The 16079-nt window shown below is 42.2% G+C and overlaps 1 protein-coding gene across 3 annotated transcripts in view; it reads left to right on the top strand.

The window, feature by feature from the left end:
• The window catches only part of LOC125000082 (chemokine-like protein TAFA-5), a 149127-nt gene extending 144809 nt beyond the window's left edge, over positions 1-4318 (top strand). For all 3 annotated transcript variants that reach the window (XM_047575439.1, XM_047575438.1, XM_047575440.1), the window contains one exon: positions 2905-4318. In XM_047575439.1, coding sequence (XP_047431395.1) covers positions 2905-2913 — 9 coding nt within the window. In that variant the 3' untranslated portion in view covers positions 2914-4318. The remainder of the gene's footprint in view (positions 1-2904) is intronic.
• The last annotated feature ends 11761 nt before the right edge of the window (positions 4319-16079 follow it).

Below are 16079 nucleotides of genomic sequence, written 5' to 3'. Positions count from 1 at the left end.
CTCTCACTCCCAGCTGGAGAGGCGCGCCATGTGCATCGCGGATACAGCTTTCTTTAGCTCGAACACATGCGCGCACGTGAGAGCCAGTCGCCTCGGGCGCGGGCGTTTGGCTCTCCTTTCAGCATCAAAGAGCTCCGGGGCCCGGCCAGGAGACGGGAAGCGGCGCCCGACCTCCCCGAAGTCAAACGTTTTCCCCTCGTCCTCGATCGAAAGCTGCCGGGCACGCGTCGATACGCATCGAGTGGGTCGCCCGTCTCGCTCCATAACAAGAGGAGCCTGCGCAAATTACGCATTAGCGCGGATGGATTCTGTCCGTGTCGCTCCCTTCTGTTGCCGTGACGCCTCCCGCAGTTATCAGTCTAACTCAACGGACTAATTCTCCGTTTTCCCGTTGGAGGCCTCGTTCGGACGCTCTGAGTTGCTGTGCTCAAAGCTTGTCCATGTGTTCAGTGCCCAGACACTTCCTGCATTCCTCTGCCACAGGAAAAAAGAAAAAAAAGGAAATTATTGGCTCCGTTATAAGATATAAAATAGAGTAATACGGCCATTTCCTGATAAACCCGAGGTAATAATCACCTAGGGCCTCTGAATTGTATTCATAGGGCAAATTCATCTCAGATTCATCTGACATCCGTTCCTCTTTTTTAATGGAAGGCTTGCATTTCTCTGAGATGAGATTTGTGCGTGAGATTTATGGGGAGCCATTTGCCACAGCGTGGTTGTGAGGGGGGAGAAAGTAAAAAAAAAAAAAGAGAGAAGAACCACGGAAGACTATGCAGCAGCCTGCGTAAAATACGCCAGCGTCTATGCCTCGTGTCAATTTAAATTAATTTGCGCTGCGTCTCTCTTCTTCCACAACGCTTTCTGCGCGGCGTCTTCTGCCTTTCTCCCGTTTTATCAGCATCTTCTTGATCATTCTGCTCCGCTGTGTTCTCCGAGTGCCCACTAGGAGGCAGCTGACGGGGGTGGGTGGGTGGTTGGGAGGGAGGGTGGGGGCTGTGCTCACACTGCGGGAACAGACACCTGTTTGACCATGCGGTCACGGTCAAGCAGACTGCACAGTCATGGCCCTGCTTTAAGCCGTCACACCTCCGGGTCACTTCATGCCCTGCTCCAAAAAAAAAAAGAAAAAAGAAAAAACACCATGACATTATCTCGATTAAACCCACGGCTCACAGAGATGTTTATTATTCCCAGAGACATTGTCATCTGCGATACATCCTACCACTCCGTTCAACACCTGCCCCTTTCATGGCAATTTGCACCCTGTGAAATCATCAGGAGTTCATTATTATGAATTAAGCTTCAGTGGCAGTGCAGCAGAGTCTTGGAAGGCGGCAGCACCTCTATCAAGTTGGCTGTGTGACTGGCGGGGGCCAGATGGTGAGGAGGCTTTCAGATTTGTCTTTCAGGGGTAAATTAATTGTTTCTCAGGCTCTGCACTGCGAGAGTGGCTTTGTTATTGGGTTACACCCGCTGAAGAATTATAAATATTTGACTCTTAATGATGAGCGCTGTAATTAACAGCTTCATTTTCCGAAAGTGCCATGGATATGCATAATGCTTTCAGTAATGATACTCCGCTAAGAAAAAAAAGCATTTTTTTCTTTAAAAGAATGCTTTGACAATTTGACATAGCACTTTATTTGCTTTTTTTGCTGAGAGCTTGATCAGATCAACCATTTTAGTTGATATCTTTTTGTTTAACACAAGGTTACTGCTAGCAGCTAGCTAGCTTTGTTTAGCATAATAACTGAAAGCAGGGGTGGGGATAAGGGTTGTACTTTATATTTTGAAATATAAGGCTACGAGCTTAACAGTCTGTTTGCTTAGCTTAGGTTAGCCTAGCTTAGCATAAACTCTGTGAATTCTCCGTATAAATGAAACTAAACTGACAAACCCGCTAATGGTGCGTTCACTCTACTAGCAGCAGCAACAACAACCAGGCCGGTCGTCGAGTCTCCTTTGGTGTGTCAATCAAACGCTCGATGACATCAATGATGTGGGGGTTTCTATAATATATAACATGGCAACTAAAGAAGCTAATGAATAGATTGACATGTAGCGACAAGTGTCAGTTGTCAGGTTGTAGTGTGAACGTAGCATAAAGCTGAGTACCGGGAGAGTCAAGGACAAATAGTTGTCAACTTTGGACTGTAGAGTCAATCCTGTTTATATCCACAGCTAACTTTAGTGAATTTTTTTTTATTACACCCAGCATATGCAACAGGTGCTCCATTACACAATGTTCCCCAAGTTCCCGGTATGGCGCCCCACTGCTTCAGGATGGCTTAAATGCAGAAACCTAGTTCCTTGTATTTTATGTGTATTTCCATTATACTTAGCCAATGAGCTGACCTGCATATTTAAATGTACAAAAAGGCACTTTATCTCATCATATAGCTACCAAATGGAGAAATGGCATTTTAACTCTTGAGGCTTTTCGGCCATAGATCCAAAGCTAAACCGTAAAACATTAATCAAGGGTGCTTTTGAGATGCTAGCACTTAGCTCGTTGCCTCTGGGCAGAGCCGGTCTAACTGTTTCATTCTACTTCCCAAATTGACCATTTCTCAGCTGCTCATTCTAATGTAGCACATACGCACCAAACAGTGGTATCAGTTGTCTCGCGTAACTCCCGGCAAGGAATCAAAAACGTATAATTTCAGGCTTTAAGAGGAGAGGAAATGATATGTATGAGAAGGAGCAGACGCACAATAGCGCAAAGAAAAAGCCAATGCCATTTAACACACAGGCAGTATATAGACGATGCAAAAGTCATTAAAAAGGTTCCTTGTACAAATACGCCTTCAGAAATGTCTCCCAGGAGCAGAGAGTGATAATGACTGCATGTTAAAACAGCTCGCTCATGTTCTTCTCCGCTCTGTTCTTGTTGATTCGCAGGTCTCGTAACACAGCCGCGGAAGGGCAAGCCGGGGAGTGGCTGTTTTCGAGGGCGCGCACTTTCCCCCCCCGGACACCGGACGAGCTCTTTGTTTCCCGGCCCCTCCGAGTTTCCGACCGCCCTCCCCCCCACCCACCCCTCCTCTCTGCTATCCGTCGTCGGGTCAACATGTTGCGTCCGCCTCCTCTCCACTGTATCTGCCTGCTCGGTGAAATTAGCAGCACCTGCTCATGCCACGGAGGTTCGGACACCGTCAAAAAACCCCATGAATGGTTTTCTCTTCTCATCGGAAGTCCGCCGTCTGCAGCCGCTCACTGCATTAAACAAGGGATTACCCACATCTCTCTCTCCTAGACTCTAGTGCGGGAGCTCCAGGGCATAGACGGGGATCATTACAGACCACACCCTGTTGCTTCCTCGGACCGTCTCGCGAGGCCGCGAAAAAAAAAACTGAGCGCTCTCTGCTGTGAATAGGCCTTCTGCTGGAGTGAACCTCCCATATTTTTATAGACCAAAGAACAATACAACAAATACGATCATTGTGACCGAGAGGACCATCTGGCAAAGGCGAAAGAGCCTTTGCGAACATGCTTCGTGTGTCGCCACCGACCGACGACCTACTGCCCCCACCCCCCACCCCCCTCCACAGAGACACAAAGCGAACCTTTGCGACCGGTGGCGTACGTACGCAATCAAAGGAGTACTTTTAAAACTTTCCAGACACTTTTTTTCTCAGACTAAGCCCACCACTGTATTTTGGAACTGAAGATATAGGTACTACATACGTATAACTGTGTATCAAACAAACAAAAAAAAAAAACAAAAAAAAAAATGAAATATCTGATTTGCATTTTTCAGTAGCTACGGTTGGGACCGCTTGCGGGAAGAGTTGCCGGGTTTGGTCATGGAACGCACATCATATCAGAGGAGTGATAAATATCTACAGAGAGTATACATGCCGTTGAGTCTGAAAAGAGTGAAGAAATGTCATTAAATGTATTTTGAAAGGCCCTAAAAAGTTATATATTTAACAGTTTTATATGTTGTACCTTTGTAGAGAAGCTTATCGGACTTAAAATGTGGTCACAATGGCAGTTTAGTAGGGTGTGAACAAAACGCTGTTGTTCTCATTACTGCTGGCTCGTAGTCCCAGGTTTTCTGTTCACAACTCAGTAGCCGCTTTCTTTTCATGGTCATCTCCAAGTCACTGTCTACCAGAACCATTAATGGATATAAAAAAAAAAAAAAAAAGAAAGAAAAAAAAGTGGAAAGTGACACAATTTATTGAGGACTGATCTGCAGCCAACTGAACATTGTAAATCTATGGTAGTCAGTGGAAGCCATTGAAACCTGCTAATTTGCTATGATATTGTATTGTACACGGTGTGGAATACTGACTCGTTTCCCTCTCTATGGGTTTTGATCTCTTAATTTATTTTTGTGCTTGTGTTCGTTCGCACAAATCCAGCCTCTCTCTCCGGTGGCGAAGAGAGAGAAAGAAAGAGAGAGAGAGAGAAAGAGAGAGAGACAGAGAGAGAAAGCAGAGGAAGCATCGCAGAAGTATTAGAGTCATTTACATACATTTTTTTATCATGAAATATTTTAAGAATAAATTAAATACATGAAAAAGAAACGTCCCCTGCAAATTTGGACGGTCTTGGTGTTGGAGGTCGTGACGGGAAATTCGACTCATCCTTTCATCTTCTAATGTATCCAATGAATGTATGAGTTCTGGCACCAAAAAAAGTGACGGAACATGAAAGTTTGTGCTTTTTTTTCCCCAGGGTTCCCAAGTGGGGCTTTTTGACCCGAGGTCCTAGAAACGTCAGGGAGTTTGCAAGTGACGAAAAGGTCAGAGGTGAACTTTGTCTCTGGTGCAGCTAAGGGACACCTTTGACTGCCAGATCAGATGACAAGTAGAGGAACTTGTTTTTGTTTGAGGTGTCCATTTAAATTTAAAAAATGCCCTTTTGAGAACCAACTGAAATTTGTCTCCATTGGTTAGATTAAAAAAAGAAAAAAAAAACATACTCTAAGCATTCAAACACAGCAAAAAAAAAACCTTTTTAATCAAAATCTGTCAAAAATTAACAATTGACAATTAACAATTGCACAAAAACCTAAAATATTAAATATGATATTTATTTAATATGATATTAAATGATATTAAATCCCTTTCCTTATGCCAATGAAACTAAACTACACCGACGACTATGATTCCCCTTTTAAACTGCATTACGTGGGTCTGGATGAAATGTAATTCAGCTGAGCCTCGCTCATTTTAAAGACAACTGATTCTTCAAAGCTTAAAACGTAGACGGTTAGCCCGTCAGAGATGGAATAGTTCTTTTAAGTGTATACGATAAAAAGCCTTCCCCTATTAAAATGCTAATGGCTTAGAGGAGTTCCGTGCAATGAGAGGTCATAACAATGCCAGAAAATGTCAGCAATAGGAGGCATTAATCCACAGTAAAATGCGGTCATTGTGTAATATTAATACAATAACGCTGCATTCGAGTGGTATCGAGTTGCCTTTGCTGGATGACACTTACAGTAATAATGAGTGGGATCTGCAGTCAACCACGTCTCCAAAATGTGTGCGCGTGTGTCTGTGTCATTTACAATTCTATCTGTATACGCTGTAGACGAATATATATAGATGAATCTTCAGGATTTCATGACACAAGTACAGAAGCCAACCACCATAATCCACCAGAAACCTTTAGTATGTACTACACAGTGGTGTTTCACACAGAAGGTTGAAGTAAGCAAACTCCAGTCAACATTTGCGGAATATAATCCGAAAAACTCTTCAAATTAACCTTTAAATTATTATTATTATATTATTATATTAAGTCAAAATATGCTCTAAAACCGTCTCTAGATGCTTTACAGAAACCAGAGCCGCAAAAGTGGCAGGAAAACACTCCCTGTTGACATCTGCTTGATGCCAGCAATGTAGAGAAATTGAAGTGGGACAGAAGAGCTTCACAAGCGAGCAGGCGAATTCATTCATGCGTCTGGTTTAAAAGATACAAGCAGCATCTACATCGATCGGACATAACATTATGACCACCTCCCTAATATTGTGTAGGTCTCCCTTGTGCCTCCAAAACATCTGTGACTCATCAGGGAATGGACATGGACCTTCTGAGCGTGTCCTGTGGTGCGCATGGCTACGTAACATCCGCATGAACGCCAGGTCCCAGAAGAAGGTTGAATTGTCGCAAGATACTCGGCTTTATTTACTTCTTCTGTCAGTGGTCATAATGTTATGCCTGATTGGTGTATATAGTGCAAGCAGTAAACAAGGCTACACGGTAATTACAGGTGACAAACGATACATGGGAATTTGATAATGGATATAAAGGGTGACTGGATTGACTATATATTTCACTGCCCTTGACATGCGACATTTTCATCTACCAGGATGCTAAAAAGAATGTTAAGAGTATAGTGGGTTTCACGGGAAAACAGCCTATCATAATGTGTAAGTATATCCACACATAAGAGGGTCTTCAGGTGTAAGTATACACTCTGGGGGAGAAAGTGGAGGCCTATAGGTACACACTTCCAGGTATATTCAAGTATTTGTTCCGAGTATCGGTTGCATCCTCCTCGCATCCTCCACTGGGGGATATGTATGAACCTCCTCAAACAAGAAATCCATTTGAATCTGTTCAGACTTTGCGCAGGAAACAGAGTCTTTTGATTCCGAGATAAACACGGCGAAAGCCGAGGTCTTAACCCCGGCTTCGCTCTTCAAATCCATTCTGCTCCCCGCCATACGTGACTTTTAAAGCTAACAGTGATCTGGCCCGGATCATCCTGCGCGCCTCCCACTGTGACTCTGTATACAGAGGAATAACTGGAGCCGGAACTGAGACCTCAAAGGGGATCTCCCCCCCTCCCTCCCTCCCTACCCCATCAAATGACTAGGGAGGAGGTTTAATTACACCAGATTGAATTCCAATAATCTGCCCCATATCCTTGAGGTTTTTCTGACAGTGTTAGGAGTCATGCCTGTACATGTTTTAATTTGATTAGGACAGGACAATGTAGGGTTTCCTGGAGCGGCAGCGGCAGCTATAAGGAGGTACAGTCACTAAGCCGCCCCTGCAGAGCACGCAGACACAATCGGTGAGTCAGATATTTTAGCGTGAGTCGACTGGCGCCTTAGGTAGCCCCCCCCCCCCCTCTCCACCCCTTTATTTAGCTTTCATGTATCTGCATTTTGCTCTTTTTCTAGGCATGGATGGGAGAGCACGCCCCTGCGTTTGAATTCCTGCTGTATTTATTTGTCAGTCGACGCGTCTTTTCACTGAGCGTCGCCTGCAGAGACGAGGAGAAGAACCACGCAGGCTGCACGGCGCTCCACAGCCCGCAGTAAACCCTCAGGGTAAAAGATTCTCCCCCCTCCGTTTACGGCCCAGATAAATCTCTGAAATACCAATAGTGCATCACGCAGCACAAAATATTATTATTTGCTTTGATGGATAACATTTACCTGCTAATTCAAATTTCATACTGTGAGTCTCTGTTTACAATATAAATCTAATTAAGTGCAGCCATCGCCGCACAGGGCGGATCGATACACAATATGGCCAACACAGCTGCTTACCTCACACGGATGCCTTTCCCTGCCAATATTTTCAACCCATAAAACGGTTCAGGCCTCCTCTGCGCGGCCAATAATCTGTCAAGGTTAGGGCAACGAGAGACAAAACATTACCTCAGTGGATCACCGTTTGCTGCATGTGAAAGTACTTACAATGCAGAGGTTATACATAATTTTTTATCCTTTCATGGCCAGTTTACGAAGGTCTGTGAAGGTTTTTTTTTTTTTTATGATGTTAATAATTGAGAATGGTTGCTAATGTTTTTTAATCAGTGGGACAAATAACTCCTAGTTATGTGAAAGGGGTCACCTGCAGCATCAGTCCAGCAGAGAATTGTCATCCAAGGCCGTGTTCTCACTACCGTTGAAATGAATAGCGCCTTGAGTCGAGCTAAATGCAGCATGTGAGGCTAAATGCACACCGCGTGAATTGTAGTGTTTCATTCAGAGCACATAGCAGGTTCCTGATTTGATCTTAAGTAAATAAGCAAGTCTCTTGCCGGTCCTTAAATTTTTCTGCCTTTCCGAATGGAAAGTCATCATTGTATCCCCACATTTTCGTCAACCTTGTCGCTTGAAAGTTTTCACACCTTTCACAACCGTCTACATAAAAATGCTTCAAAACATCAACAGATTTTAAAGCAGGCAAATATTGAAGACTGGTTTATTCAAGAAAGTGAGCCAATATTACATACCTGTGAGGTATTACCTGGCAATTGACTGATATGAATTTTTTTATGGCCGATACCGTTTTTGGAGATGATACTGCTTCTTCTCCTGCCATTTACATAATAAAACACAGTGTTAACAAATGTCCTAGTTTAACCAAAAGTATAAAAAAAAAAGCTTAACAACAGCACAAAAGCTCCAATCTAAATACAAAAATACATCAGCTAGCAAACTCCTACTTAACAGTAAACTTTAGGGCTGCTGTAATGACTGTAATGTGTTGGTGCCGAGTGACAAAGTAAATAGATTTATTTATTTTTTTATAACCAATAACCAAAAGGAAAACGTTTTTTACAACTCTTATTTTTAGTGGTCCCCACCAGTCCATGAGTACAAGCATTTTCCAGGTCCAGCTGCACACTCTGCTAGTGGGGGAGGGGCAATGTATGGGCTGCATGGTTTGTATCTTCTCGAGCAGCAGAACAGGGCTGCCTGTGGATGCGCCTGTCTGTAAATCTTGAAGGGGGACATATATATATATATATATTTGTATAAGTTTATCGGTGAACGCACCTGCGTATCGGCTGATACCAGTAAAAAAATATCGGCCCGATATATATCAGCCAGCTGAAATATCAGTCGATCTCTAGTATGACCTCCCTTGTGCAGCGATAAGAGCAATTAAACATTTCCAGTAACTATCTCCTTCCACAACATTTCTATTGGATATAGACCTAGACTTGGCCATTCCAAAACATAAATTTTATTCTGCTTTAACCAATCTTTTGTACAACAATTTATACGCACTGGGTTGTTGTCTTGCTGCGTGATCCAGATTCTCTTAAGATTCTGCTCACGGACAAATGCTCTGACATTTTCCTTTTAGAATTTCGCTGGTGTAACTCAGAATTCACTGCGAGCCGTTCCAGCTTGGAAATACTTCTGAAACAGATGGAGTCTAATTTGGCCTTGAAATTAACTTGTAAACTTGGAGGTGCACTTACTTTTGCAACTCGGATGTGTAACTTTGGCTCATTTTGCTGACTAAACAAATGCACGTGTATTCATTTGTCGGAAAAACCACTAATGTTTTGAGTTGTAGTTATGCGGAAATGCAGAAAATTCTGAAGCGGCATTGCTTGAGTTCTTGAGTACACCGCCTTTTTTTTTTCACCCTGCTAAAAACCCACACCTGCCTGTTCACTGCAACTTATTCTATTCCTACACTCAACCGGCCATTACACAGATTTTGTTAGGTCTGGCTTATACAGACATTTACATTCTCACCTACTGCTCCTTCTGCCAATGTCAATAAAAGTTAAATCCCACCGTGCATGTACAAACAGCTTAGTTCTCCAGTTTACTTAATCTCTACAAAACCCTTTAGCCTCTTTGAGTTTTTTTTTTTTATTTGTTTTGGTTTTACAACTAGAAACTTTACGCTTTCATTTCCCTCTCCTCAGCTCTGTTTAAAAAAAGGCTCTAATGTGTGCGTTTCTTCTCTACACTAAACAGCAGACAGGCAATGCTGGTGAAAGTGGAAGTAAAACAGCAGGAATGAAGTGATGCAATCATATCAACACAGACCGGCATCTCGCAGGAAGGCTGCCAACATCGAGTGAAATCTATCCGTTTAAGACTTGCTTAGCGTAAAAGCTCGTGTCAAACATGAAATTAAAACCTGAAAATGAGGTGGATTAGTAAGAAGAACTCTTAAAAACTAAGCCTGGCGCCGGCCTTTGGCATCGGATCCTTAATTATCTGTCCAGGAGTAGCGCTGTCTTCACCTTTCGCTGCATTGACCGCTTTGGCGTTGAGAGTACAGTTTGACATGTGAAGTCTGAGGTTAAGCTCCGGAGCTTCGTGCCTGAGCTCTGCCTCCACTCCCCCCTGATCAACCTCCTCTCTGTGGTAGGTGGTTCATTGTCAGCTGGGTGTTCAAGCTCCATTTAACTCTACCTAACTGCCTTTAGTCATTATCACCGCTCATTAATGCTGCAGTGGTGCTGCTGAGAAGCTCAGAGAGCAACCAAGTGAGATGACTGCACCACGTACAACTGCTAAGACCAAGCGGGAGGTGTGTATTTGCTTTCCCTAGTTTTATTGTTACACAATTAAGGGCATAAACATAATCCTAATAGCATGTTATATTGAGGTTATTTGCTATTATAAACCCTTATTAAAATGCAGACACCTGTAATCATCTTAAGAGCTAATGTTTATTTTAGTCCAAATAGGATGTGAGCAAATCTTTGAAGCCGCGCAACAACGTCCTCTACATTAGCGCCTCCTGAACAGGAGCACCTGTACCTGAGGGGCTGCTTTTGCAGATGCAGTTTATTTAAGACCATGCTAAGAAAAGCAAACACACACTTCCTGCAGGGTCTTAACAACAGAGTTGAGGAGGAAAATGAGCAAATTTGTATTATGAAATTACAGCTGCCCACAACCGTCAGTTGTAGCATATTATTGCTAATACTGAAAACAAGAAAAGAAGCTGAAATGATGGGATAAAGCCTGAAAACAGACAGTTATAGGTAAAGGTTATGGCTGGAAAATTAAATTAATATATAGATTGTTGAACCTGCTAATTAAGCCTGCTTTCGTACTTGTATTTCGCTCTGAGTCAGGGAGTTATTGGTACAATATTGTCGCAATAATGCACATAACCTTAGTTCATTTTTTGCTCACAGGACAGTCAAGGCAAAGCAAACCCAGACATCTGACAACTCCTACTCTCTTACCGTGTGCTTGCAAACTGTTTTGTTACAATGTCATCATTTTGTGCGAAAACTGAAGAAAAAAACAATTGAATCATAGCATCAGGAGTGTGGGCTCTGACACTTACTGCTGGCCTGTGGTCCATGTATCAGTGTTCTGCATATGAACAGCATGTTCAGTTTGATGGAGCGTCTGGGCAAGAGAAACCAACGTTTTTATGTACAATATATGCTGAGTCCGCTGCTGCAAGACACCTCCGAAGGAGAAGATGTGCTCTGGAGGCATACGACGACCTCTTCACCCAACAGTTTCTCTTCCAGAGACACAGCAGGTAAACTGCTTGGTTATATAATTCTAGGCTTATAAATAGTGGGTCATATTAGTCCATGGGTAGCGTTTGTTCTCTCCGCAAACACTTCTGGGAGCCAGTGCAAGCTGTATTCTGCTCACACCAGTCCAAACGAACCGACCTAGAGGGGAAATGCTCAGTGTTTCAGAACATAAAACAAAGTGTGGAAAGCTTGCTCAGATAACTTAAGGGCAAAACTGTTTTACATAAATCTAAATGTGATGGCAAATAGTCTGACAGAGCTGAATGGAAATTAGTCATTAATTTATAACAGTTGAACAGTTTCAATATTTCATTTGCATTTATCAAAACTAAACTGAGTTAAAAAGATGTGTGCTTAACTGTGAATATACAGTAGTGTACATAAAGTACATAAAGTAAGGCTAAGTGCAATAAAAAGTAAATAAAGTAATATGTAAGTAATAAAAGGTGTTTACAATCAAAATGTAAAGTTGACACGTTTGTGCTTAACATTCAATGTACAATAGCTCGCTAATGGTAATGGATAAAAAGTTTGAAATAGTTAGCTAAAGACTAATAGCAGCAATTAGTACCACCTCATTTAAAACAGTATAATATTTCATTTAAAGTAAAAAATGGGATGTATTTTATTTATTTGGTTCATAAACTAAAAATTAAGTTCAAATAATTGTGCTATACTGTCGACAGTAATGAATAAACAGCTTTAAATGTTCAGCTAAAGGCTAACAGCAGGAATTAGCACTAATCCATAACAACTTAAATGTTACATTTAATGAATGTGCTGTCTATATAATTAGGTAAGGGCAATCAAAAATAAAGTTTAAATAATTGTGCTAAACTGTCAATGTACACTACCTAGCTAACAGTAATGAGTAGGCAGTTTGAAATAGTTAGCAAAAGCAGGAGTTAAGAAACAGGTGATATTAGTACTGAATACAAATCTGATATTTAGCTCAAGCTAATAGTTAGCTAAACGGAAATCACAGAGTAATGAATAAGTAACATGCTAAGATAAAGATATTTGATAAATAGTTATTTACAGTACAGTAAAGTTTGCTAAAGATAATGGATGAACCATTTGAAATAGTTAGCGATGGGTAAAAAAAAATGAGAATAGCTGTTTAATTGTTCAACAGTTACAATTAGTGATAAATTATTAAATGTTAAATGTTTGTAGTTTAGAACAATGTACAAGCATCGACATAAACGATAGATTGAAAGAACATAAATGTTATAATTTATTGATACTGTTAGGAAGCATTGTTGAAGGGATACTTGATTTACAATGGATGGAGGTACAGTATTACAAAGAAAGTTGGACACCGACACAACTTTCTCCTTGGTACAGAAAAAAAAGAGAAAAGCAAATTAAATAATGAATGACTGAAGGAAAAGACCTAAAGTGTGAAGTGTGAAATCCACCTTATATAGCATTAGTAGTCATGGTTTGCTACTGTACGCCGAGTGCCCCTATGTATCCACGGAGAGGCAGTGATGCAGGATGACAGCTGGGGACCTAGCCAACACACTGGACCACTAAATGAGAAAAATGACCAGCCTTCACCAGCTCTTTTAAAAACTCATTTACATCCTGTCAGATCCCATTATGGCTGGGGGACCTGTACCGGAGCTGCAGGAAAGGGCTGAGCCTGAGTGCACCGACCGTGCCGGCCAAGCTCCTATCAGCCTGACCCGGCTCACCGGTCCAATAGACGGCTGATTCTCCCGTGTCAAGGTTTTTTGGCTTTTTACTACTTTTTTTTTCCCTCTCTCTCTCTATCCCCTCCATTTTCCACATTGCCATTGATGTGCTCTTGGCAAAGAATAGGTGATTATCAGACTGCCTGAAACCCCACGTTTACTCTTTTATGCAATTACTGTAAAGTATTTGCTCCTAAAAGCATCAGAAGAGAGGATTAGCTGCGCTAAATCCTAAGCATTGGATACATTATCTGCTGGGGGTAAGCAGTTAAAGAAAGCAGGAAGGTGAGCAATGGAAACTGTAAGGCAAGCGATATAAGCTTCTTGAAATAAAACAAAAAGACTGTATATTAAAATTACATTTCAACTATTGTGCACGTTCCTGAGAATGTAGGATAATCTTACAATTATACTGAAGGAAATTGCCATGTCCCCTTATTAGAATGCCGATTCAAAAAATAATAAAGTAGCTGCTTAAGGAAAGATGTGTGCAAAATGACACTGTAAACTATCATCATATGAACTCAAGTTAATGATTTAATTTCTGGTTGATTTGGCATCACTTGCAGATACCAGCAGTATCAACAAATGCAGTTTTATACTTCAGGTCACAGAATTTGGGGTCAGCAATATGAACTATTCTTGTTTTAATGAGGAAGTCGTACGATGACTTATCCCTTTTCATCATTCTGTAAACAGCCATGATTGGATTTTATGCTGTGAAAAGAGTGAGGAGGTCGTGCAGCCCAGCAGCTCTTCAGCTAACAGCTCACTGTGGCCGCTCTGTCTCGTTCCTCTCTGACATGTGAAATATAAAAATAAGCCTGCTGTCTTCTCACACGAGTTTGCATTAGTATTCTGCATCATTATGTCAAATACTTTTCTACCTTAGTAGCGTTCAAAGCGCTTTACTCATTCTCTCTCTCTCACACACACACATTCAGTCCATGTTAATGCAGATATATAGTGTAAATACTGCAGACTTCTTTAATCAGTGGGCCATAGCCTCAGTCTTCATTGTGTTACCTCATTTAGTGATAGATAGTGACTTATCGGACATTTATTCAAATGAAAATCTTCGAGTTTTGCCACTTTAATAAATATGGTAATATACTGCATGGTTGAGCATGGACGTTCATTCTCATTTAAATCCGTACATTGAAAAGTCCATTCATTCAAAAATACAAGCCAGTGATGAAGCAGGTGAGACGTGGCTCAGAGCTTCGGGAAAAGCTACTAAATGGACATTGATATATTTTTTTTTTCAGACTATTCTTAAATCCCAGTCAATCTCATCATTATTAATTAAACTGCTGTTTTTTCCCCCTCGCTTCCTCCTGTCCCCACATTTCCCTTATTTATTTTCCACATAGCCGCGCAGTGTCAGGAACATTGCACGTTTGCCATTATTCTCGTAGAAGTGGCGGTTATCTGTCATGCGCACATGTTAACAATACATACAACACAGCACGCCCAAACAGCGGCGAGTAAGTCAAACTGACAAGCTATTCAAACATTCAGCGAATGTACTTGGGTGTAAGGGCTCTAACAGCAGTTAAACTCGCGGGGGTCACAGCCTGTGGTCATGCGTTAAAACTCTCAGTTGTCTCATTCTAAACTCCGAGCATGTCTGTAACACTGTGATCCGATGCATATACATCAAAGCCGCAGAGAGCACCTCGGCACACACCGGGAGCTCCATCAATCCCCTCCGGCCCACGGAAGCTGCCTTTTCCTACACAGTCGGCCATCAAGGGTGACATCCTTGAGGAAGCGATACAAACAGTGTCTAATGAATTTTTAACGACGAGCGTCGCGAGCGGCAAAGGGAAGGGGAGCGGGAAAAGAGACGGCGCCAGAGACCCCTGCTGAATGCATTACAGTGATTTGTGGGCTCACCTTTGAGCGAGGGTAAGAGGCCTCCCGCCTCAGATCATCGGGGTGTTAAGTGTACTCGGTGGGGGAGCCTCTTGGCAGCGCATTGCGGGCCAAATGATGTTTGAAATGTTTTAATCAAATTCTGTCTGTTCATTAGACTAACAATAGGCTTCACGGGGCGAGTGCTCAGTGGTTTAGCTTCTCAGTGCCCCTAGGGGAACCCTCCCGATAGAGTAAGTCCCTTAACCTCCCGGCGACAGATCTGAAAACGACGCCCCTCGATACATTTAAATGTCCCTTTATCACTGGTGGTAACTTGTTATGAAGTTTGAATTAAACAAAACAGCTATGTGAGATTACATGTCAAACTAATGTTGTCTGCAATGTACCGGTGTATGCTGAAAGTGCTAGCCTTGGTAGCTTCTAGACCCCGTCGGTTTCCTAACAGCCATGTTCCAGTGATTTATGGAGGAGGCTTGATTGCCATGCATAATTTGAGTCCCCCCCAATTTGCTGATACTCTCAATGGCTACATTATTTCAGTCTTTTGATGTCCTACATTCAGTTACGCTGTTGCTAGCTTGCAAAGCTGTTAGCCTCACTAGCTTCTGGATGCTAACAGTCGTCAAGCAGCAGTGATGATGTCATTGATTTACTGTACACAACTACCCATGTCTTTGTTAGGATGTTAGCATGGCGATGGCTGTATTTTGTATTCATTTTTTTTTTTCAAAAGTATGAGAATATTTGTTTCTTAGTTGTTGTAGATGCAATAGAAAGAGACAAGGAAGTAAAAGGATATAAGTATGTTGTGTGAAGGGACATGGCAACAACTTTGCTCCCATCAAAGCTGTTTGTCCAGAAGTGGAGCCTCAGGTATATTGGCGTAGAAAACAAACACGCGTTTGTCAAGGCCTCTGTTGTCGCGTAATGATGGGACATACCGTTTCTGACCAGCCTGATGCTGGGTGGCGTTGGCTGGGATTGGAAGTCAGACTCTCAAAATCACCAAGTTCATGTAAATGAGGAGGCAGAATGACACACTGGAGCAGTCGCTGCTCACTGCCGCCGCCAAACTTGCTTTTTTTGGAATACTTCTGTGCCCGAATGGAACAGTTCCATGCTTCATTTTTGAATGTCACACCAGATGGGGACTTGAGTGGTCCAAATGCCCCTATAGTTGGTCCAATTTTCCCTTTGATCATCCTGAGTGCCACTCTGGCATGACCTTAGGGCAAAAACACACTCTTAGCCAT

The sequence above is a fragment of the Mugil cephalus genome, chromosome 22 (genome assembly GCF_022458985.1).
Source record: "Mugil cephalus isolate CIBA_MC_2020 chromosome 22, CIBA_Mcephalus_1.1, whole genome shotgun sequence".
Taxonomy (NCBI): Eukaryota; Metazoa; Chordata; class Actinopteri; order Mugiliformes; family Mugilidae; genus Mugil; species Mugil cephalus.
The sequence above is the reverse complement of the archived record's forward strand: the minus strand, read 5'-3'. Positions and strand labels throughout refer to the sequence as shown.